The 24,994-nt window shown below is 48.2% G+C and overlaps 1 protein-coding gene across 2 annotated transcripts in view; it reads left to right on the top strand.

The window, feature by feature from the left end:
• Positions 1-24,994, top strand: part of LOC146830132 (embryonic protein UVS.2-like) — a 72,054-nt gene that overhangs the window by 5,451 nt on the left and 41,609 nt on the right. Inside the window, exons 2-6 of one of the 2 annotated variants that reach the window (XM_085604364.1) lie at positions 1,033-1,057; positions 1,782-1,847; positions 6,992-7,132; positions 7,235-7,352; positions 16,755-16,930. In XM_085604364.1, the coding sequence (XP_085460490.1) occupies positions 1,033-1,057; positions 1,782-1,847; positions 6,992-7,132; positions 7,235-7,352; positions 16,755-16,930 (526 nt within the window). Of the gene's footprint in view, positions 1-1,032; positions 1,058-1,781; positions 1,848-3,487; positions 3,514-6,991; positions 7,133-7,234; positions 7,353-16,754; positions 16,931-24,994 lie in introns of those variants that run through there. The other variant, XM_085604365.1, reaches the window with a different exon arrangement.

The raw sequence follows: 24,994 nt of genomic DNA, 5'->3' as shown, positions 1-24,994 counted from the left end.
CTGCCTGCACGTTGTTGCGGATCGAAAGCAGACAACAACGTGCGGTGCAGGCCCGGCTGAATGTGTCCTGGTGTTTAAAAACTACACCAGAACGAATTCAGCGCATCATTCAGTGGCGCCCAGCCTCTTGGCACGGTGGACGGCGTTCACCCTGTGACAATAATGGGTGGACGCCGTCCACCGCGTGTACCCCTGACTTGTGCCTGCACAAAGTGCTCTATCTTTTGCATTTGGGCTCTCAGAATGCGGGGTGAGGCCTAAATCGCACGTGCTAGAAGATGTCAATATTTTTGGAAACTCAACCATGGGTTTTGGGGAGTGTGCCTGCATGATTTCTGGCACTTTTTACCAGGAAGAAATCTTGCTTGCTAAAATCCTGTGGGGATGGAATTAGCAGGCACATTTGAGCGCAAAGAAGAGTTTGCACCCAAATCAGGATTAGTGCGGCCATTAGATGGTCCTACTTGAGATAGCACAAGGATAGCTCCATAGACACTTCTGTTACATTGAACGAGCTCCTGTACATACTCGAACTCATCTGTGCTGCTGAAGGCCATTTGTTCTTGTGACACTTTTTACCGAAACGTTCCTTCAGTAGTGAAGTCAGCATCCAGATCGGTGCATGAACCACTGACTTCACACTTGACATCTGTGCAACCCTGAGTGCTTGACACAAGGCGCCAACCCATGCCAGGGGCCTCAGTGTTCACCGCCATATGGGCTCCTCAGTATCGACCCGCAGCAATATTGACAGCAAGATGTCAGCTGCACAGTATGCACAAGGACAGTCAACGAGGGGGCAGGGGAACAGGAGGTCCCTGCTCCCCAATATACCCTTACCTTGAGGATATGTGCAAGGTGAGGTCCTGCAGCCCATACCCATGCAGCTCGAGGTCTGTCGTTTCCATGTTTTGACATACAACCCAAAGAACATCTTACGTCATCTTTTTACACACGGCTTCAGGGTTCCCTAAAGTTCAAAAGTTCTCAACTTACATTGACTGATTGAAATGTAATTTTTCTCTTTTGCAGATTTTCTATGAACTGGAGAAAAATCGTAAGTACATTTTTAGTCGGGATATCTTTGCACTTGGGCATAGCTCCTGTACCTAACGAGGCGCTGTACTCTGGGCGCGGGTGGTGGCTGCATCGAGCGCTATCTACTTAATCCCTTTAAATCAGATTGCGTGTTTAAAAAGGGATAGAGAGGAAGAAGTGCGGCCCCGAATGAGGGGCGTCGTGTGCGGGTGCGCCTTGTGCATGATTGTAATGCTGCTTTGAGTCACGAGGTATGAGGATGAAAGGAGGAGCATTCACACCACTGACTGTACAGGCAAAATGAAGTGACCAAGACCGGGAATTGAGAATGGGAAAAACGTCCGCAGAGAAGCAAACCCCTAAGCACCATATTGGCCAGTTGAAAGAAATGGAGCGCTTTATTGATCGACTCGCTCCATTGTGTATTTGGAACCGGTATTTGGGAAAGGATTTAGAATGTCACGCATTTTAAGAGCATCTGACCCATACCAAGGTGGGCCTGCACATTTTCCCAGTTTGCAGCATATTTACAAGCGCCTACATGGCTCTGCGCATTTCTCAAACCTCCATCCACACTGGGCACGAACACTTTTGCGAGTTGGCAGAAATGCACACTTTGTGCACAGACACAGATGTACATTTGGGCCCAGTGAATATTTAATCTTTTATAATTGCTTTCTAAATCTGCCTATTCCTGTGCACGAGCTGCTAATGTGATGCTGGGAATGTGCCTTCTCTTCCAGACACCCGGCACTCAGAGGAGCCCCTGATACCAGACGTCTTCGAGATCATCACCAAAGAGAACCAAGGTAAGAGACAAGCTCGGGCTTCTGGGCGCTAGACTTTATTACACGTGACCCTGAGCCCAGTCGTCTTCGAGATCATCACCAAAGAGAACCAAGGTAAGAGAAAACCGCGGGCTTCTGGGCGCTAGACTTTATTACACGTCACCCTGAGCCCAGAGGTCTTCTATTACACGTCACCCTGAGCCCAGAGGTCTTCTATTACACGTCACCCTGAGCCCAGACGTCTTCCAGATCATTACAAAAGAGAACCAAGGTAAGAGAAAACCTCATACTTCTGGGCGCTAGACTTTATCACAGGTGACCCTGAGCCAAGCCGTCTTTGTGATCATCACCAAAGAGAACCAAGGTAAGAGACAAGCTCGGGTTTCTGGGCGCTAGACTTCATTAAACATTACCCTGAGCCAAGCCGTCTTTGTGATCATCACCAAAAAGACTAGACTTTATCACACGTGACTCTGTGCCCAGACGTCTTCCATATCATCACCAAAAAGAACCAAGGTAAGAGAAACCCGCGGGCTTCTGGGCGCTAGACTTTATTACACGTGACCCTGAGCCCAGTCGTCTTCCAGATCATCACCAAAGAGAACCGAGGTAAGAAAAAACCTTGGGCTTCTGGGCGCTAGACTTTATTACACATGACCCTGAGCCCAGACATCTTCTATTACACGTCACCCTGATACCAGACGTCTTCCAGATCATCTCCAAAGAGAACCAAGGTAAGAAAAAACCTTGGGCTTCTGGGCGCTAGACTTTATTGACAATAGCCAGATATGATGCTGAGCCCAGACGTCTAGCAGATCATCACAAAAGAGAACCAGGGTAAGAGAAAACCTCATACTTCTGGGCGCTAGACTTTATTACACGTCACCCTGAGCCCAGAGGTCTTCCAGATCATCACCAAAGAGAACCAAGGTAAGAGACAAGCTCGGGTTTCTGGGCGCTAGACTTTATTACACGTGACCCTGAGCCCAGAGGTCTTCTATTACACGTCACCCTGAGCCCAGAGGTCTTCTATTACACGTCACCCTGAGCCCAGACGTCTTCCAGATCATTACAAAAGAGAACCAAGGTAAGAGAAAACCTCATACTTCTGGGCGCTAGACTTTATCACAGGTGACCCTGAGCCAAGCCGTCTTTGTGATCATCACCAAAGAGAACCAAGGTAAGAGAAACCCGCGGGCTTCTGGGCGCTAGACTTTATTACACGTGACCCTGAGCCCAGTCGTCTTCCAGATCATCACCAAAGAGAACCGAGGTAAGAAAAAACCTTGGGCTTCTGGGCGCTAGACTTTATTACACATGACCCTGAGCCCAGACATCTTCTATTACACGTCACCCTGATACCAGACGTCTTCCAGATCATCTCCAAAGAGAACCAAGGTAAGAAAAAACCTTGGGCTTCTGGGCGCTAGACTTTATTGACAATAGCCAGATATGATGCTGAGCCCAGACGTCTAGCAGATCATCACAAAAGAGAACCAGGGTAAGAGAAAACCTCATACTTCTGGGCGCTAGACTTTATTACACGTCACCCTGAGCCCAGAGGTCTTCCAGATCATCACCAAAGAGAACCAAGGTAAGAGACAAGCTCGGGTTTCTGGGCGCTAGACTTTATTACACGTGACCCTGAGCCCAGTCGTCTTCGAGATCATCACCAAAGAGAACCAAGGTAAGAGAAACCCGCGGGCTTCTGGGCGCTAGACTTTATTACACGTGACCCTGAGCCCAGTCGTCTTCCAGATCATCACCATAGAGAACCAAGGTAAGAAAAAAACTCATACTACTGGGCGCTAGACTTTATTGACAATAGCCAGATATGATGCTGAGCCCAGATGTCTAGCAGATCATCACAAAAGAGAACCAGGGTAAGAGAAAACCTCATACTTCTGGGCGCTAGACTTTATTACACGTCACCCTGAGCCCAGAGGTCTTCTATTACACGTCACCCTGAGCCCAGACGTCTTCCAGATCATCATCAAAGAGAACAAGGGTAGAGAAAACCTCATACTTCTGGGAGCTAGACTTTATCACACGTGACTCTGTGCCCAGACGTCTTCCATATCATCACCAAAGAGAACAAGGGTAGAGAAAACCTCATACTTCTGGGCGCTAGACTTTATTACACATCAGCCTTAGCCCAGACGTCTTCCATATCATCACCAAAGAGAACAAGGGTAGAGAAAACCTCATACTTCAGGGCGCTAGACTTTATTACGAGGGACCCTGAGCCCAGACGTCTTCCACATCACCACCAGAGAGAACTAAGTCAAGAGAAAAGCTCGGGTTTCTGGGCGCTAGACTTTATAACATGTCACCCTGAGCCCAGATGTCTTCCAGATCATCACCAGAGAGAACCAAGTTAAAAGAAAACCTCAGGTTTCTGGGCGCAAGACTTTATTACACGATAGACAGCTGAGACCCTGAGCCCAGACGTCTTCCAGGTTCATCACCAAAGTGAACCAGAGTAAGAGAAAACCTAGAGCTTCTGGGTGCTAGACTTTATTATACGATAAGCTATGATCCTGAGCACAGACGTCTTCGAGATCATCACCAAAGGGGGAACAACCTTTACAACGCAACTTTTACAACGCACTACACTTACAACGCAATTTTTACAACGCAACATCCATTACAACGCATTCCATTACATCGCATGACACTACAACGCATGTTTAAAAACTACCTTTACAACGCATTCCATTACATCGCATACTACCTTTACAACGCATAATATTACACTACACTATCCAACACTTACCCTACTGTTGCACCCCCTGGAGTTAGAATAGTAATTTTTACCCCTATACTATCCAACACTTACCCTACTGTTGCACCCCCTGGAGTTAGAATAGTAATTTTTACCCCTATACTATCCAACACTTACCCTACTGTTGCACCCCCTGGAGTTAGAATAGTCATTTTTACCCCTATACTATCCAACATTTACCCTACTGTTGCACCCCCTGGAGTTAGAATAGTAATTTTTACCCCTATACTATCCAACACTTACCCTACTGTTGCACCCCCTGGAGTTAGAATAGTAATTTTTACCCCTATACTATCCAACACTTACCCTACTATTGCACCCCCTGGAGTTAGAATAGTAATTTTTACCCCTATACTATCCAACACTTACCCTACTGTTGCACCCCCTGGAGTAAGAATAGTAATTTTTACCCCTATACTATCCAACACTTACCCTACTGTTGCACCCCCTGGAGTTAGAATAGTAATTTTTACCCCTATACTATCCAATACTTACCTTAAATGCAATGTAATATTATGCGTTGTAATTGTATGCGTTGTAAAGGTGGTATGCGATGTAATGGAATGCGTTGTAAAGGTAGTTTTTAAAAATGCGTTGTAGTGTCATGCGATGTAATGGAATGCGTTGTAGTGGATGTTGCGTTGTAAAAATTGCGTTGTAAGTGCATGCGTTGTAAAAGTATGCGTTGTAACGTCATACATCCTCACCAAAGTGAATCAGGGTAAGAGAAAACCTCATACTTCTGGGCGCTAGACTTTCTTACACGTGACCCTGAGCCCAGATGTCTTCCAGATCATCACCAAAGAGAATCAGGGTAAGAGATAACAAGGGGCTTCTGGGCGCTAGACGTTATTACACGATGGTCCGCTGAGACCCTGATCCCAGGTGTCCTCGAGATCAATATTGAACCAGCATAAAAGCAAGCCTCTGCGCACTAGACTCTGTTACACCATAGTCAGCACAGCCCTAGATCACCAAATAGAACAGAACTGAAACTAAGAGATAAGTTCAGACCTCTGGGCGCTGCACTTTGTTGCAAGATAGTCAGCTGGGAGCCTGAGCCAAGGTGATGCACGTGGCCCTCTCTGCAGGGTCACTCCACATGTTTGCCTTCCTCTGCCGTCCTGTTCTGAACTCATTGGCTTTTATGACTCCGCGCACTTTTTCCTGCTGACCAGTGGTAAAGTGTTTCTGCTCTCTCCCTAAAACATGGTCATATTGGCCTACACCTAATTGGCACGTTTAACTTACTTGTACTGGTGCTAGGTGTACCCAGAGCATGTACAATAAACTCTACCTCTGGGCAGCCGCACTCCTTGTGGTGCCCACTAAAGTACCCTTTTAAACATGTTTCGGGCCTGCCACTGCAGCCTGTAGTGCAGATTGAAGCAGCCACCTCAACCTGGTCTCAATACATACTCATTGGCTCACATTTTACAAACATAGAATATCTGGGAACAGGTACCATCCGTTTGAAAACATATAGAGGAGTGGAATAACACACTTAAAAATAAATGCATTCTGGGAAATAAAGTCCTGCTGAATACAATTCAAATTCATAGCATAGAAACATCTGGAAACAACATGCAGAGATGTATCATGTCATCACCACGGAACTACTATTATTAATCAAAGCATACGACTGGCCCACAAAAGTATATATTTTGAAGGATTGTCGGAATACAATTATATCAATGAAAATCAAATAACCTTTGTGTGCTACAAAGTGAGTAAATTGAACCTGCTCGTTGGTCAAGTTCAATCAGTGAATATTCAAATAATTCTAAATATTGGTTAATACTTGTATGTAACAGGGATAATGACGTGTACAGGCCTAATTTAGATTTAAAGACGTAATACAAATGTGTGGAAAAAGAATTACACGATAGGGACAGGGTGAAAGAGCTGCCTCTGACAACATGTGTGACGTCACAGCTGGTGTTTGCTGAAAGAAGTCATAAAGCGCTTAGAAGGCAGCTACCCATCGCAGCTTTTAATCTGATTTTTCTGCCTTAATATTCCTGATCTTATTATGGCAAGTCAGTGAAATGCGTTAAGTGGTGCCATAAATCACTCCGGCTATGACAAGATGACAACACTATAGGAATGTAAGACACAGGAAGCCACCCCCAGTAAACATTCACAGCTGCCATCACTCTCTGTGCATGCCTGTGTGCTGAGGCCTTTTTTCGTCCTTAGGGTAATTCGTGTTCCTAAGTAGGCGCTGAGGCCACGGTTTGGGGTTTGACCGGGAACGACACCTCCTCCTCGGCCACAAATGGTTCTTGTGTTTGTCCTTTAGGTCTAAAATCCGCTTCCTTCCCTTCCGTGTGCTCTTGCTTCAGGCACTGACTACTCTCTCTGTGTTTCACTGTTGTAGGCAGCTCACAGCTGATCCACGAGGGGGACATTGCCATCCGCCCAGGCCGCAGTGCCCTCGTATGTCCAGACAACAGCTGCTTCTGGCCGAAATCCAGTGATGGGACTGTCCCTGTGCCCTACACCCTCGATCCCACTTACAGTGAGTTCACTTTTATACCAAGGCCCAACCTTGTCTTGAACTGAAACCTTTCCAGGTTGCTTCCCCTTATGTCATCCTCTCCTTTCCCCTGTTGTCCCTCAGGTGCTGAAGATGTGGCTACCATTACAAATGCAATGAGTGAGTTTGCAACAGTGACCTGCATCCGCTTTGTGACCCACACGGTGGAACCAAATTACCTGCAGATCCTTCCTGATAGTGGGTAAGAGCACATGACACCCTAAGGACTGACCCTACATTCAGCACCAAACCAGGTAGGGGTCCATCAGATAGACTCATTACCTCCAGACCCTGCCTGTGGATGGGTAAGAGTACAGGACACACCAAGGACAGACCCTACATTCAGCATCACACCAGGTAGGGCTCCATCAGATAGACTCAGTACCTCCAGACCCTGCCTGTGGATGGGTAAGAGTACATGTCACCCTAAGGACTGACCCTACATTCAGCATCACACCAGGTAGGGCTCCATCAGATAGACTCAGTACCTCCAGACCCTGCCTGTGGATGGGTAAGAGTACATGTCACCCTAAGGACTGACCCTACATTCGGCATCACACCAGATAGTGCTCTCGCTGAAAAACTTTCCATGGGCAGTGGACTCTCAGTGAAAGATTTTCCATGGGCAGTGGACTCTCAGTGAAAGACTTTCCATGGGCAGTAGACTCTCAGTAAAAGGCTTTCCATGGGCAGTAGACTCTCACTAAAAGGCTTTCCATGGGCAGTGGACTCTCAGTAAAAGGCTTTCCATGGGCAGTGGACTCTCAGTGAAAGATTATCCATGGGCAGTGGACTCTCAGTGAAAGACTTTCCATGGGCAGTAGACTCTCAGTAAAAGGCTTTCCGGTGGCAGTAGATTCTCAGTGAAAGACTTTCCATGGGCAGTCGACTCTCAGTGAAAGACTTTCCATGGGCAGTAGACTCTCAGTAAAAGGCTTTCCATGGGCAGTAGACTCTAACTGAAAGGCTTTCCATGGGCAGTAGATCTCAGTAAAAAGCTTTTCCTGAACAGTAGACTGTCACAGAAAGGCTTTCCATGGGCAGTGGACTCTCAGTGAAAGACCTGCGATAGGCAGTAGACTCTCAGTGAAACACCTTTCCGATGGCAATGGACTCTCAGTGAAAGATTATCCAATGGGCAATGGACTCTCAGTGATAGACTTTCCATGGGCAGGGGACTCTCAGTCAAAGGCTTTCCATGGGCAGTAGACTCTGAGTGAAAGACTTTCCATGGGCAGATGATTCTCAGTGAAAGGCTTTCCAGGGGCAGTAGACTCTGAGGGAAAGACTTTCCATGGACAGATGACTCTCAGTGAAAGGCTTTCCATGGGCAGTAGACTCTGAGTGAAAGACTTTCCATGGGCAGATGACTCTCAGTGAAAAGCTTTGCATGGAATGGGCAATGGACTCTCAGTGAAAGGCTTTCCATGGGCAATGGACTCTCAGTGAAAGACTTTCCATGGGCAGTAGACTCCTAGTAAAAGGCTTTCCATGGGCAGTAGACTCTCAGTGAAAGACTTTCCATGGGCAGTCGACTCTCAGTGAAAGACTTTCCATGGGCAGTGGACTCTCACTGAAAGACTTTCCATGGGCAGTAGAGTCTCACTGAAGGGCTTTCCATGGGCAGCAGACTCTCAGTAAAAGGTTTTCCATGGGCAGTAGACACATAATAAAAGCCACTTATTGGACCCTATTTTTTCTAACATTCAATCTCTGATTGCCTCTCAACCTATCCCCTTACCCTGGTCCGAACATTTCCTGCTAACATTCACGTGGGTTAGGCAGGAAACAAATCCGCTAGTGAAGAAAACAAATAAGCTCATCCGGACCTGGTCCAATCTACTGTGGAATGTGTGGGAGAATGAATTGGAAACCCCTAGACCCACACTTCATCAGAGTCCCACAATTGCTAATGACTCCTTTAACAGCTGGCTAGAGTCCTCGTTAGATATCATTCTCCCAAAAAAACAGACACAGATGAAAACTGGTTCCAAGAAAACCCCTTGGTACTCTTCGGGACTCCGGAAGCTCGAACAAGAGTGTAAAGTACTCGAAAGGAAATGGAGAAAAGGCTTCTCATCTATCAATAAAGTTATATACAGGGAAGCTATTAAACGCTACAAAGTAGAGATACAATCTGCGCAAAGTAATTACTATCAGGCGAAAATAACATCAGCGGTGAACTCTCCGCGTGAAATTTTCTTGATTGCTAAATCACTTTTGACACCTTCTGCTCCTTCACTGGCCTTAGATAATCCTCAATCTTGGTGTAATCAGCTAGCAGAATTCTTTTCAGTAAAAATTAAAACCATCTATAAATCTTTCCCTATGGAAAGAGATATGCGGCTGGTACATCAAACCGATCCGATGCGGGAGCAAGTTTCACTGGAAGAATTTCCCCTATTGGATGAGGTCTCCTTAGCTGAAATTTTAACTCATCTTAAATCTGGCTCACCCTCTGACTCAGCTCCACCCAATGTTCTTCTTAAGATTAGGAAGACCATTTCTCCAGTCTTAGTTGACCTGATTAATGCCTCCTTCCTTACAGGTATCGTACCTCCCCTTGAAGAAGCCCAATCTGGATCCGGAAGACTGGGCGAATTATCGACCTTTATCCCTGCTCCCTGGCATTAGTAAAATTGCCGAGAAACATGTAAACTCTGTCCTGTCGAGCTTTTTGGAAAACAATGACCTGCTGCATTCCTCTCAAACAGTTTTCAGGTCGCAGCCAGGCACTGAGACCTCCCTTCTGTCTGTTTTGGAGGAAACTAGGAAGATTCTTGACAGCGGAGGCTGCGCTGTAATTATTTTATTAGATCTCAGCGCATTCTTCGATACTGTCAACCAATCGCTCTTGATCAGCAGACTTAGAGGCATTTGGGTTAAAGGTATTGCACTGAAGTGGCTGCAGTCTTTTCTGGAAGATAGAGTTTTTTCTGTCTTTGAGGAAGACTGTACCTCTGATCCGGTACCTCTTACCTGCGGAGTCCCTTAGGACTCTGCATTAAGCCCCACCCTGTTCAACGTCTACCTGAGTTCACTGACTCATATTTTCACCCCATTTGGGGTGCAGATTGTCACCTATGCGGATGATACTGTTAGTCGTGTCCTTGAGCAAAAATGACAACTCAGGGGGGGCTCTTAATTCCTGTCTAGAAAACGTGGCCAGCTGGATGGAAGCCTCCTATTTGAATGGAGCTAAAACAGAAATTATGCTTCTTGGCAAGGCGAACCCTCTGAATATAGACTCTTGGTGGCCTATCAGCCTAGGAACCCCCCCCCCCCCCCACTTCAAAAAAGTCCATAAAAAGTCTAGGAGTCGTACTGGATGTTAATCTAGATTTTAAGCAACAGGCGTGGAAAGTTGCAGGCACCTGCTACGGCCTTCTGAGGATGATCAGGAAAATTCTCCCCCAGAAGACTGTTAGCACAAGCACTAATCCTGTCGAGGCTGGACTATGCGAATGCTATATATCTCGGAGCTCCGTTGTCCACCACTAAAATTCTACAGACTGTTCAAAATTGTGCAGCACGGCTTCTATTAAATGTTCTGAAACGTACCTCAGCCAAATCTGCCTTAGTCTCATTACACTACCTTCCATTCCAAGAAAGGATTCAATTTAAGACTTTGTGCATTGCACATAAATCATTGGCAGGAAAAGGATCCCGGTTGATTCAGACTATGGTTCACCCCTATCAACCCAAAAGAGTCCTAAGATCAGAGGGTAAACACCTGTTAATAGTCCCAAAAGTTAAACGTACAAGATGTGGTGGCCGTATGTTTTCATATTGTGTTGCCAAGCTGTGGAATCAGGTTCCTCTCTATATTCGCTCTCAATTTAACCACTGTCACTTTCGAAAACAGTTAAAAACCTTTCTCTTCCCCTGATATGTTATGAATCGGATCTAGTGCCTATTTAGCGCGGGGATGCCTTCGGGTAACCAGGCGCTCTATAAATGCTTCCTCATTCCTCATTCACTGAAAGGCTTTCCATGGGAAGTAGACTCTCAGTAAAAGGGTTTCCATGGGTAGTAGACTCCTACTGAAAGGCTTTCCATGGGCAGTAGACTCTGAGTGAAAGGGTTTCCAAGGGCAGTAGTCTCTCACTGAAAGGCTTTCCATGGGCAGTGGACTCTCAGTGAAAGATTTTCCATGGGCAGTAGACTCTCAGTAAAAGGCTTTCAATGGGCAATGAACTCTCCGTCATACACGTTCCATGGGCATGGGACTCTCACTCAAAGGCTTTCCATGGGCAGTAGACTCTGAGTGAAAGACTTTCCATGGCCAGGTGATTCTCAGTGAAAGGCTTTCCATGGGCAGTAGACTCTGAGTGAAAGACTTTCCAGGGGCAGATGATTCTCAGTGAAAGGCTTTCCATGGGCAGTAGACTCTGAGTGAAAGACTTTCCATGGGCAGATGATTCTCAGTGAAAGGCTTTTCATGAAATGGGCAATGGACTCTCAGTGAAAGGCTTTCCATGGGCAATGGACTCTGAGTGAAAGGCATTCCATGGACAATGGACTCTCAGTGAAAGACTTTCCATGGGCAGATGACTCTCAGTGAAATGCTTTCCATGGGCAGGGCACTCTCAGTGAAACACTTCCCGTGGGCAATGGACTCTCAGTGAAAGACTATCCATGGGCAATGGACTCTTAGTGATAGACTTTCCATGGGCAGGAGACTCTCAGTCAAAGGCTTTCCATGGGCAGGAGACTCTCAGTCAAAGGCTTTCCATGGGCAGGAGACTCTCAGTCAAAGGCTTCCCATAGGCAGATGACTCTGAAAGGCTTTCCATGGACAGTAGACACTGAGTCAAAGACTTTCCATGGGCAGATGACTCTCAGTGAAAGGCTTTCCATGGACAATGGCCTCTCCATGAAAGACTTTCCATGGGCAGGGCACTCTCAGTGACAGGCTTTCACTGTGATGTGGATTTAGTGGTGGGCATTTCATGGAGTTTCACCTCTCTGTGAGAAATAATACCAAATGTATTTGGACCTCTCAGTGACAGTATATCGTAAGGATCTGTGGACTCTGTGTGATAGATCTGCAGTTCCATGTATTCCCATCTATTGTTTAGGCTCTCAATGCTGTACACTACTGGACTATAAATAGCTTAGAGGGTCTGATGTCTGGGTCCTGTATGTTTTGTTCATTTCCTAGAGATTTCGATGGCTCGATCCTGTGGGCTTTGTTCATTCCCTAGAGGTTCTGATGGCTGTAACCTGTATGCTTTGTTAATTCCCTAGAGGTACTTATGACTGAATCATGTATACATTGTTCAGTCCCTGGAGGTTCTGATGGCTGGATCCTCTGTGCTTTGTTAATTTCCTAGAGGTTCTTATGGCTGGATCCTGTATGCTTTGTTCATTTAGTAGAGGTTGTTATGGCTGGATCCTGTGTGCTTTGTTAATTTCCTAGAGGTTCTGATGGCTGGATCCTGTATGCTTTTCCCTTTCCCTAGAGGTTCTGATGGCGGTAACCTGTATATTTTGTTCACTCACTAGAGGTTCTGATGGCTGAATCCTGTATGCTTTGTCCATTCCCTAGAGTTTCTGATGGCTGGATACTGTATGCTTTGCTCATTCCCTAGAGGTTATGATGGCTGCCACCTGTATGCTTTGTTCATTTCCCTAGAGGTTCTGATGGCTCTACCCTGTGCGTTTTGTTCATTATAGAGGTTTTGATATCTGGATCCTGTGTGCTTTGTTCATTCCCTAAAGATTCTGAGGCTGAATCCTGTATGCTTTGTTCAGTCCCTAAAGGTTCTGACGTCTGGATTGTGTGTGCTTTGTTCATTTCCTAGAGGTTATGATGGCTGGATCCTGTGTGCTTTGTTCATTCCTTAGAGGTCTGATGGCTGGATCCTGTATGCCTTGTCCGTTCCCTAGAGGTTCTGATGGCTGGATCCTGTATGTTTTGTTCATTCCCCAGAGGTTCTAATGGCTGTATCCTGTATGCTTTGTCCATTCACTAGAAGTTCTGATGGCTGGATCCTGAATGCTTTGTTTATTCCCTAGAGGTTCTGACGGCTGGATCCTGTATGCTTTGTTCATTCCATAGATGTTCTGCATGCTGGATCCTGTATGCTTTGTTCATTCCCTACTGTTGTGATGACTGGATCCTGTATGCTTTGTTCATTCCGTAGAGGTTCTGATGGCTGGATCCTCTATGCTTTGTTCTTTTACTAGGAGTTCTGATGTCTGGATCTTGTGTGGTTTGTTCATTCCCTGAGGTTCTGATGGCTGGATCCTGTATGCTTTTCTCTTTCCCTAGAGGTGCTGATGGCTGTATCCTGTATGTTTTGTTCTCTCACTAGAGGTTCAGATGGCTGAATCCTGTATGCTTTGTTAATTCAATAGAGGTTCTGACGGCTGGATCCTGTATGCTTTGTCCATTCCCTAGAGGTTCTGCTGGCTGGATACTGTATGCTTTGTTCATTCCCCAGAGGTTCTGATGGCTGTATCCTGTATGCTTGGTTAATTCCCTAGAGGTTCTGATGGCTCTCTCCTGTGTGCTTTGCTCATAATAGAGGCTTAGATGTCTGGATCCTGTATGCTGTGTTCATTCCCTAGAGGTTCTAATGGCTGGATTATGTATGCTTTATTCATTCCGTACAGGTTCTGATGGCTGGATCATGTATGCATTGTTAATTCCCTAGAGGTTCTGATGGCTGGATCCTGTATGCTTTGTTCATTCCATAGATGTTCTGCATGCTGGATCCTGTACGCTTTGTTCATTCCCTAGATGTTCTGATCGCTTGATCCTGTATGCATTGTTAATTCCCTAGAGGTTCTGATGGCTGGCTCCTGTATGCCTAGTTCATTCCATGGAGGTCCTGATGGCTGTATCCTGTATGCTTTGTCCATTTCCTGGAGGTTCTGATTGTGGGATCCTGTATTCTTTGTTCATTATAGAGGTTCTGATGGCTGTATCCTGTATGCATTGTCCATTCCCTAGAGGTTCTGATGGCTGGATCCTATATGCTTTGTTCATTCCCTAGAGGTTCTGATGGCTAGATACTGTGTACTTTGTTTATTTCCTAGAGGTTCTGATGGCTGTATCCTGTATGCTTTGTTCATTCCCTAGAGGTTCTGATGGCTGTATTCTGGATGCTTTGTTCATTCCCAAGAGGTTCTGATGGCTAGATGCTGTATGCTTTGTTCCTTCCCTAGAGGTTTGTGGCTGTATCCTGTATGCATTGTTAATTCCATAGAGGTTCTGATGGCTGGATCCTGTATGCTTTGTTCATTCTTAGAAGTTCTGATGGCTGTATCCTGTATTCTTTGTTAATTCCCTACATGTTCTGATGGCTGGATCCTGTATGCTTGGTTCATTCCCTACAGGTACTGATGGCTGTATCCTTTATGCTTTGTTCATTCCCTAGAGGTTCTGATGGCTGGATCCTGTATGATTTGTTCATTCCCTAGAGGTTCTGATGGCTAGATACTGTATGCTTTGTTCATTCCCTAGAGGTTCTGATGACTGGATCCTGTATGCTTTGTTAATTCCCTAGAGGTTCTGATGGCTGGATCCTGTATGCTTTGTTAATTCCGTAGAGGTTCTGATGGCTGTATCCTGTACGCTTTGTTCATTCCCTAGAGGAACTGATAGCTGTATCCTGTATGCTTTGTTCATTCCCTAGATGTTCTGATGGCTGGATCCTGTGTGCTTTGTTAATTCCCTAGAGGGTCTGATGGCTGTATCCTGTACGCTTTGTTCATTCCCTAGATTTTCTGATGGCTGGATCCTGTATGCTTGGTTCAGTCCCTACAGGTTCTGATGGCTGTATCCTGTATGCTTTGTTCATTCCATAGATGTTCTGCATGCTGGATCCTGTACGCTTTGTTCACTCCCTAGAGGTTCTGATGGCTTGATCCTGTGTGCTTTGTTCATTCCCCAGAGGTTATGATGGCTGAATCCTGCATACTTTGTTCATTCCCTAGTGTTGTGATGGGTTCTCACCACTAGGCTCTCCGTCCGTCTGTCTATGTGTTCCGGTGTATTTCTGTCAGTGAATCACGTGTCCCTCAAATAGAATCAGCACCAGATGTGTTCCACTCACTGAAGCTCTAACTCTTTAGCTGAAAGAAGTCCTCCTGGACAGTTCTGAGGGTGGCCACTGATGTCTGAATGTGATACTCTTCTTACAGTTGTTTCAATAAACTGTGAAGATTTTAACAAGATTTCTGGGTCAGTCAGTGATTACTGGGCAGTGTCAGTGGTTGGTGCCTACTGTGCCCCATCTTTTACCGCTGGTTTCACTGGACCACAGGTTCCATTGCACCACAACTGAATAACTAAGTTACTCCAGTTGTACCTGTGACTGCTTAAGAGCAGCAAGGCTGAGTAGCCAAGGCTTGCTCCAAGAGGCGGTTGAGGGTTTGGACCTCACAGTACAATAAAAGTGATTGCATATGATAAATGGAAAATCCAGTAAAAAGGCTATTTTGTTAATTTTGAATTGGAATTGTATTTACAGACAGGAAAGCAAGGGTGTTGACATAGAGAGCACCTAAAACACAGAGGTTCTTAGCTGCTCATATGGCCAAAATACAACCTCAAGGAGCACCCTAGCATGCTTCTAGAGTGTCAGTGCAGTTGGAGTCCTTGCGAAGTGTTATCCTATAGGCGATGTTATGCTGGTCTCTGCTACGGACAGGAATGGGTCTTCACGCTGTCAATATGGTGGTGTTTATAATCCTCCTGCTCAAAGGAGCAATGGTGCCAGACTAAGTGCTACAGTGCATCAGCCTGACTTTGATCTGTCTGATGTTTGACTGGCCAGGTCTCTCTATGCAATGTCCATCACAACACGAGCATCAGGGGGTCTCAGGGTCTTAGCGGAAAAGAGATGTACTGTATATTCTAGTCCTACCCATAGATCCATGAGGTCTAAATGCAAATATTCCAGAGGCGGAAACAAGTACACAAAAGATAAAGGCATCCTGAAGGGAATCATCATTTTAGGACACCACTCTCAAGGCATGTGCTTTTACAGGTGCACAACTCACATGTAACATGCCACAAGCAACCAGAACACTGACTGCATTGGAGTATGGATCCCAGTTATGGGGGACTGAGCAGAATTACCCATGGGCAGCTGGTAGATCTGTCCCCCCAGGCAGACAATTCTCACGAATTCAATTAAATTCATGACATTTATAGAGTACACAGCTACCTCCAGGGAGGTGTCCAAGGCGCTAGCGGAAAGCTCATGAAAGTGATGGGAGAACTGTTAGATTACACAGCCATAAGAGAGGTTATCAAACAGAAAGGATTTGAGATTGAGTCTGAAGCCCGATTCCGAAGGGCTACAGCGCAGACTGATGTGGAGTCCACTGGGAGAAAATATCACAGGGTAGGCCAGAAATGAATCAGAATGGTGCAGGATGACACAGCTTTCCTCTAGATGCAAGGTCTTTCATTACAACCTAGACTGCACATTGTCTCTTCCTAGAACCCCTCTTCCCTTGCAGATAGCCACAGTCGGAGAGGAGACACCGAGGCAGATCCCTTGTATGTAGCAGGATTGTAATATTTCTTCTCTAAAGGTGCCATTGCACTAATTTATGGGTCTCCCTGGTCCATCTTCTCCCCTAGGTGCTGGTCATACATCGGGAAGACAGGCGGAGGTCAGGTGGTATCTCTCTCCGGAGGATGTATGTCTAGAGGAACCATCCAGCATGAGCTGAACCACGCCCTGGGCTTCTACCACGAGCAGAACCGCAGCGACCGCGACAACTATGTGACCATCATGACGGAGAACATCGCTCCCGGTCAGTGTCACTCCGGGGCTCTGTATACCACTGAGAGGGAAAACTGAGTACAACTCAGATTCCGGATGGGCACACCTTGGCACTGATTTAGACACCCGATTGGTTCAGCTTAGGTTTGATCACAGATACCCACCCGTTCTACCAATCTGACACTTGGTTACGGTGACCAATATTTGTTACCGTCACAATCTGGTGTCCTTTTTGGAAACGCTACCACTGCTGAGGGCATTAACTGGAGCAATGCTTCATTTGAAACTATATATTCTTTGCCCGCATAAAGATTGCCTGGCACAGGATAAATGGTGACCCCTGTTTAAAATGCATTTTTCTGAAATCGATAATGAGGATCAGAGACTCCCAACAGCAGAGCCCGCTTCAGAGACACGGGGTCCAGATTTACACAGAAGTGTTCAGCCTGAGTTGCTGGGCTGCATTGTGTGAGTGAAATACTATGAAGTGGCGCTGCTGTGCTGCCTCCCAGCGTGGGTGGCAGACTTTAGGCAGGCATGAACCAACACAGAGACCCTTGCACCATAGTGCTAGAATGTTTTCATTGTCTGAAGCACAGTCTTTGTGCTGAAAAGGGTCCCTTTCAATACAAAAACTATGCTTTAAGACTTTTCCAACTTTGTACGTGTGCTGTACAATGCAGCAACATGCAAAGTGGGAAAAACAAGAAGAAATTAAAATATTTCACCCTGTTACGCTTGCCTTGAGGAGGCACAGGATTTTGGCCCAAATCTCTGTTTACAGTGTTTTGTAGATATGGATTTATGTCAAAACCCATGGGTGATAGCATTGTAACACCTGTTGATCACCCATAGAACATCCCCTTGACGCAAAGAAATGCAAGGCAGTGCAAAGCATGACTTTTTGTTACTTTCAATCAATCAATCAGGGGTTTATAAAGCGCACTACTCACCCGTGAGGGTCTCATGGCAATGGGGGGGGGGAGCTCCAGATCAGTTGAAGAGCCAGGTCTTGAGGTCCTTCCTGAAAGTGTGCAGGGTTGGGGAGCATCTGATGTTCACCGGGAGCTCGTTCCAGGTCTTGCCTGCGATGTGGGAGAAAGCTCTCCCGCCTGTTCTGTTCTTGCGTATCCGGCAGACCTCTGCCAGGGCGAGGTCGGCGGACCAGAGGTTTCTCTTGGGTACGTGGAAGCATTCTGGATGGTCTGGAGTCTGTGAAGGAGAGATCTGTTGATTCCAACGTATGAATGGGTGACGGTCTTTCTGCAGTCGGGGGGGATCCATTTGAAGGTCTTGCGGCGGTTGCGCAGGCAGTTGAAGCTAGTGGAAGCAACGGCGTTGACCTGGCAGTTCATGGAGAGGGAAGAGTCGAGGATGATGTTGAGGTTGCGTGCGTGGTCTGTAAGAGTGGGTGGGTTCCCAAAGGCGGAGGGCCACCAGGAGTTGTCCCAGGCGGAGTTGCAGGGTCCGAGGATGAGGACCTCGGTCTTCTCCGAGTTAAGCTTAAGGCAGCGGTCCTTCATCCAGGTTGCCACGTTCTTCATTCCCTCCTGGAAGCAGAGTCTGGTGTCGTCGGGATTCTTCATGAGTGAGAGGATGAGCTGGGTGTCGTCTGCGTAGGACACGATGCTGAGCCCATGCTGTCTGACGATGGCGGCGAGGGGGGCCATGTAGATGTTGAAGAGCGTGGGCCTGAGTGATGAGGCCTGGGGCACTCCGCAGTTGATGTCAGTGGGTTTGGAGAGGAAGGGAGGGAGTCTGATCCTCTGGGTTCTGCCAGACAGAAAGGATCGGATCCAGTCAAGGGCAGCTCCTTGTATCCCAGCGTCATGAAGTCTGGCTGCAAGGGTGCGATGAGAGACGGTGTCGAAGGCTGCAGAGAGGTCAAGAAGGATGAGGGCCACGGTGTGTCCCTGGTCGAGTAGCATGCGGATGTCATCTGTGGCAGCAAGGAGAGCGGTCTCGGTGCTGTGGTTATTGCGAAATCCGGACTGGGAGGTGTCTAGGATGGAGTTCTCTTCAATGAAGGTGGTCAGTTGAGCCTTCGGTGACTTTGGCTACAAAAGAGAGAGAGATAGGCCAGTAGTTCCTCAGGTCCGTTGGGTCGGCCGTGGGCTTCTTGAGGAGGAGTTTAACCTCTGCCCGCTTCCAGTCGTCTGGGAAGATGCCAGACGTGAGGGAGGCGTTGATGGTCCGTCCAAGTTCGGGTGCAATGGCGGTGCCCCTGTGTAATATGTGTGGTGGGCAGGGGTCCGTGGGGCTCCTGAGTGGGTTTTATGCATGGTCGCGGTGATGTGTTCGACGGACGCGGGCTTCCAGGTCGAGATCATTGGCTGATTGGCCGCGATGAGGGGGGGTTATGTCCCTCGTCGGTTCACTGAAATTGTCGTAGAGGTCCTTGATCTTATGGTGGAAGTATGTGCTGAGCTTGTCGTAGAGTTGCTGGGAAGGAGTGACGTTCGTGGCTTCGCTAGGTGGCTTTGCTGGGTGGCTTCGCTGGGTGACTTCGCTGGGTGGCTTTGTGAGCTGCTGTATGATGCTGAACAGTTCCTTGGCGTTGGTCGCGTTGGCCTGGATTTTGTCCTTTATGAAGGTCCGTTTGGTGTCTTTTATATACTGGTGGTATTCCTTCAGGGCACTCCTGTGGTTGTTCCGTGCTTCCGTGGTTTTCTGGTTTCACCAGGTTTTCTCTAGGTGTCTGCATGTGCATCTGGCTTCCTGTAATTTAGTGGTGAACCAGGCGGCCTTCAGCGGACGTTGCTTGGTGGGGTTCCGGAGGGGTGCGAGTATGTAGGCGCAGCAGGCGATCCAGCGGTGGAGTTCTGTGGCTGCGGAGTAGGTGTCAGTCATGGCGCTGGATTACAATTCAACGCAAATCGCATTTTGCATTGGATTGTAAATCTCACCTGAACACTTTGATGCGGGTTTGAATTAGAAAAGTAACATAAACCCATCACAAAGAATGCGTTGTTAATTGGGCCCAGGGCTGGTTGTGATGTACAGCGCCTTGAAACACCACTCTTCTTACTCCACTATCCCACATACAAATAATGGTGTTTCTTTCTACAGTTTTTTCATCCTCCGATTGCACTGCACCACAAAAAGCCTCCGCTGTATTCCCAAAAGTGCATGAAAAACTCCCCTCTCCCTTTCATTCGAATGACTATCTCCTTATTTTTCATAATACGCATGTCTCCTCTCTCTGAGCACAGCCTACTTTACGTCACAGGGATGTTTGCCTTAATCTTTATTATTGCATTACTGCTAATGTCATCATTTTCTTCCAAATTTTGAACTAGATCTTCTTTGAAAGTCATACCTGCAAACTAATAATGCCAAACCTCCTCTCTCAGGTATTAATCCCAAAAATCATCTCCATGAACTCACATACTCAATCCACTTCCTAAATGATCACCACTAACCTCAAATCATTTTCTCTTCCTCAAAGAAACTGTAAATGCTTGGAGTGGTTTTCTCGAGAGCACAAGATGTATCCCAATAACCAACAACCACTGGATTAACCACTAAACCTTGGGTGCCTGGAGCAGCGTGCTCTCCGGCATTAAGTGCTTCAGTGCCTTGTCAAGGATAGTAAACGCTATATAAATGCAGATACAATTCAGTGGTGCTTTTCTTTAAATAGGATTTAAATTTAGAATTTTACAACTTCTTATTACTTGCTGAAGAGATTAAGGGGGATATTCACAAGAACGTGTGATAACTACCGCAAGAGTAGCGTAACGCAACTCTCAACATTGCAGCCTATCGCGGGAAAACAACCCCGTGCCACAACGAGGAATTCACAACAAGGCGGCCCCATGCGATAGTTTTCTGAAAACCGCGGCCAATGCCCGCTATACAACCACCTCTACGGAGATAAAAACACAACGCCAAAAAACCTGCGATGGGCCAAAGCGCGATGAGGAAATCAGCAATAAGCAGCGCCAGGGCTGCAACACACACCTGGCAGGTGGGAAAAATCACCATAAAAGTAGAAAAAACACCCAAACACAAACTGACCAACACCCAAGCACCATGGAGGCAGCTGGAGCAGGCGCAGAGGACGAGTGCAACACCACAAGCACCCCGGACAACCAGCTCGGAACCTCGGGGACAGGGAAGGGCAAGGACAAGAAAAGGAAGACGAAGTTCAGTCCGCAGGCGAACAGGGTCATAGTCACGGAGGTGATGGAACCATTAACAACTGTTCATCACCTCTAAAGTGTCATTGGGCAACAAAACTGGAATATGGCGGGACATCGTGGACAAGGTAAATGCCGTCGGAGAGCACAAGAGGACTATGGATGAGGTCAAGAGGCGATGGAATGACATCAAGAGAAAGACCAAGGAGAAACTCGCAGCCAACCAGAAGGCAGCAATGCAGACTGGAGGTGGGGGCCCAGCGCCACAGCTCGTGCTGGATGACATGGAGGAGCTGGTTTCTACAGTCATCAGTGTGGACACTGTGGCCGGAGTCGGGGGACCGGACACTGCTCAACAGGACACAGCACAACCGGCCACCAGGTACGGGCGGGACGGGTGGAGATGGCCACGATGGCACACATGCACAATCAAGCAGAGCACACCCTCAATTTCTCTGGGTCATCGCCCAGATCAATAGACTGTCACAATGTACAATGCCATGCTGTCTGAATGTCAACATGTACCATGCGGCTACATACATGTGGACACATTGCAATACACCATCTCCCCTTCACATTGCAGGGCCACCGTCAACACCCCCTGCAGAGCAGTCCCAGCCACTCTTCACTCATGACGAGGAGGACAACCCCAGCATCGACGCACAAGCCCTCCCAGACATCATTGACATCATCCGCGACTCACCTCCAGGATCAGGGCTGACCAACTGCATCGAGGAGACTCCACCCACCACACAAACCACCAAGCAGGAGGCACCCACGGCCCCAGCAGTCTCCGAAGACCCCCAGGAATAACACACAGCCTTCCAACGCCGTGTGCTGGAAGCCCAGAGGAAGATGGCTCAGAAGGTGCGGGTGGGGTTCGACCTCATGGCCACCAAACTGGACGCCATCCATGGGTGTCTAGGCCCGCTCCATGGTCTCCAACAAGCCCTGACTGACATCGCTGGAGTCCTGACGTGGAGAGAAGAACGCCTGTCCGCTCAAAGGGGCACCAGCGATCCCAGTCGTGAGCTGGCACACATGCGGAGGCTCATGGAGGACATGGTGCGGATGGAGGCGGAAAGGATGGCAGCCACCGCTGTACATCAGCAAAATGTAGCTGGGATCTACCATGCCATGTAGATCATCATCATGGCATTGCTGCCACAAGGCGTGGTGCAGATGAATGCTGCTGCCCCCACACCATCCACATCTCCGCCCCCTGGCGTGCCATTGTCTCACAGTGAGGCAGACGTATCCACTCCGGCACCCAATGTGTCAGTGGCACACAGTGCCTCAGCCGGTATTGCAACATCCACAGGTGGGGCAGAGCACACATCCGGGGACAAGGACGTGGATGGGTTTGTGATCAGGAGGCACTAGCATTCATTTACGCCACCTGGCTTGTTTTTGCTTGGTGCCGCACATGGCTTCATGACTATCCACTGACCCCCGATACACTCCGATGCACTCACCTTGGACAGCGACATGGACTGCCATATCCTGTTTGATGACCAATGACACGGCGATCAGACTGCGGACTGTACCCTCCCTCTTCCGCAGTACTTGTCATCCCCGGATGGACTCTGGCTGGCACTCCACAGGCCCATATTGTGTAGTGTGCTCAGCATTGCCCTGTCCCGCTCCAGAACTGCACTGGATGTGCAATACATATCCAGTGTCACACTGCTGTGTCATGTCTTTCATCATTCACGTATGAATGTGTGGATGAATGTAGAGACAGTGATTTCCCTTGCGTCAATGATGCTCATCCTGTGGGATGCCAGTCAGAGGTTGCCACATTGCATATTGTGTACCGGGTCCCGTGAATACTACAACAGGGACACACGCATCAGTCACTTCCATGTCCAGACATGGACTGAACCACGCCAGAACCCACGAGTCATTTTTGCAAGCCCTGCGCTGGTCCAGCGTACGGCAGGCCAGACCACTCTGCTTACATTCCTAGGGGGGCCCTCATTGCTACCTGTCGCAGGCATACACACTGGTGGTGTGCAGGTCACTGGTCTAGTTGTCCGCATGTCACAGCCACTCCCTCATGGCAGGTTTGTGTGCACACCACACCCATCCGGCACAGGCGTCACAGCCATGTGACTCCGCCAACATAAGGGGCCGATGACGTCACATTCCCCTCTGCCGGTGTTGACTGGATGACGGACGCTCCACAGTTCTCAATCATAAAGGCCACATGAGTTGTTGCGCACAAGGTTAGTGGCACCCGAGGCCTTGCGGCCTGCATGGGCTACCACCACGTGGCGCTGACTGGCGTTGCACAGGGTTATTGGCACCCAAGGCCTTGCGGCCGGCACAGGCACCCCACCACGGGATGGTGATTTTGGGTGCACTGAGTCAGTGGCACCTTAAGCTGCTTGGCAGGTGTGCAGCCTGTGATGATGCCCTGTCCTGGCGGTCCGGACAGCTCAGGTGTTTTGTGCCCTGCTGGACCTCAGTGTAGGCCAGGGCCAGCGGGCAGCGCGGGCCTACCGCCATGTGGCATCGCTTCCGGTTTCCCAGAGTTGGTGGCACCCATTGGGTTGAGCGGGTGTGCAGCCTGTGATGATGCCGGGTGCACTGGTATGTCCTCTGCCATGGAGTAATCAAGACCCAGCACCAAACGTGAGACGTGGTGGCCTGTGGAGCGGGCCTGCATGGTGTTGGGGGTGCCATGTCCGTGGGCCCCGGGTTTGTGGCTTACAGCGGCACGTGGTGGGACCTCCTGTCTACGCATCGGTGGCGGAAGGTGAGCAGTTAGGCCTGGGTGTGCATGGGCGGGCATGCTCCGATGGGCGGCGGGAGGGCCTGGGGTGCCTTTGCCAGGGTGTACATGGGCGGGCAGGCGATTTTGTCTTGTGCAATTGTGTGTACTGTGCCAATCGTGTATCTGGACTCTGTTTCAGATAAGGGGTCTGTCTCAGATGTGTGGCCTGGTGTACTGCTATACATACCGGCAAGTGGTTGGAGACACACCTGTGGCAGCAGGTGAGCAGTGTGGCCTGGGTGCGCAGGGGCGGCACTCTATCTCTCCCTCCCCCTCTCTTCTTCTCTCTCTCTCCCCCTCTCTTCTTCTCTCTCTCTCCCCCTCTCTTCTTCTCTCTCTCTCCCCCCTCTTCTTCTCTCTCTATCTTCCTCTTCTTCTCTCTCTCACTCTCTCCCTCTCTTCTTCCCTCTCTCCCCCTCTCCCTCTCTCACTCTCCTCCTTTCTTCCTCTCTCTCCTTAACTCTCTCGCTACCTTTGTTGTGCGCAGGACACACCTTCTCATCATGATTTTTGTCTTGCAGGCTGTGACCTATGGATTGTCCAGCGGGTAGCCGCCATGTGTCTTCATTTCATTTCAGTGTTCATGTTAATAAAGTTTCAATTGTTTCTTCGAAAGTGAATGTGTGATGCTCATTTTTGTGATGACACGTGCATGTCACCAGTTGTGTTTGTGCGACATCATGCGGATTATTTTGGACCCGTTTAGGTGTAGCTGATGTGGCATGTCTTTTGTCCGGGGAGTGCTGGGGAGGGGGGTCCTGGGGGTGGTGGCGGCAGGTGGTGTTGACCTTTTGGGCCTCCGGGCTGCATGTTCAGTTGCCCGGGTGCATCTATTGCCCTTCCGATGTGGCTGTGGACTGTGCTCCCTTTTGTGGTGCAGGCTGTGGTCCGACTTTGTACCAGGTCAGAGCAGGTGTTATTTTCCTGCAGCTAACGCGCCTTATCTCCTGTTTTGTGTTCTTATTGCAGTTCTGTCTGGTCGTGGTGAATGTTGTGGAGTGGTGTTGTTGCAGCTTTTGGCACGGTAACGCCTACTCTGCATCTCATTAGCGATAGTTGCAAGGGGCATCGGTGGCGATGTTTTTTGCAGTTGCTATCGCTGGTAAACTGGTGATGTGGGCTGTTTGCACCGGCTTGTGAACAGGGAGGTAAATTTATCACGACTTTGGCTGCG

Source organism: Triturus cristatus, chromosome 5_1 (assembly GCF_964204655.1).
Source record: "Triturus cristatus chromosome 5_1, aTriCri1.1, whole genome shotgun sequence".
Taxonomy (NCBI): domain Eukaryota; kingdom Metazoa; phylum Chordata; class Amphibia; order Caudata; family Salamandridae; genus Triturus; species Triturus cristatus.
The sequence above is the reverse complement of the archived record's forward strand: the minus strand, read 5'-3'. Positions and strand labels throughout refer to the sequence as shown.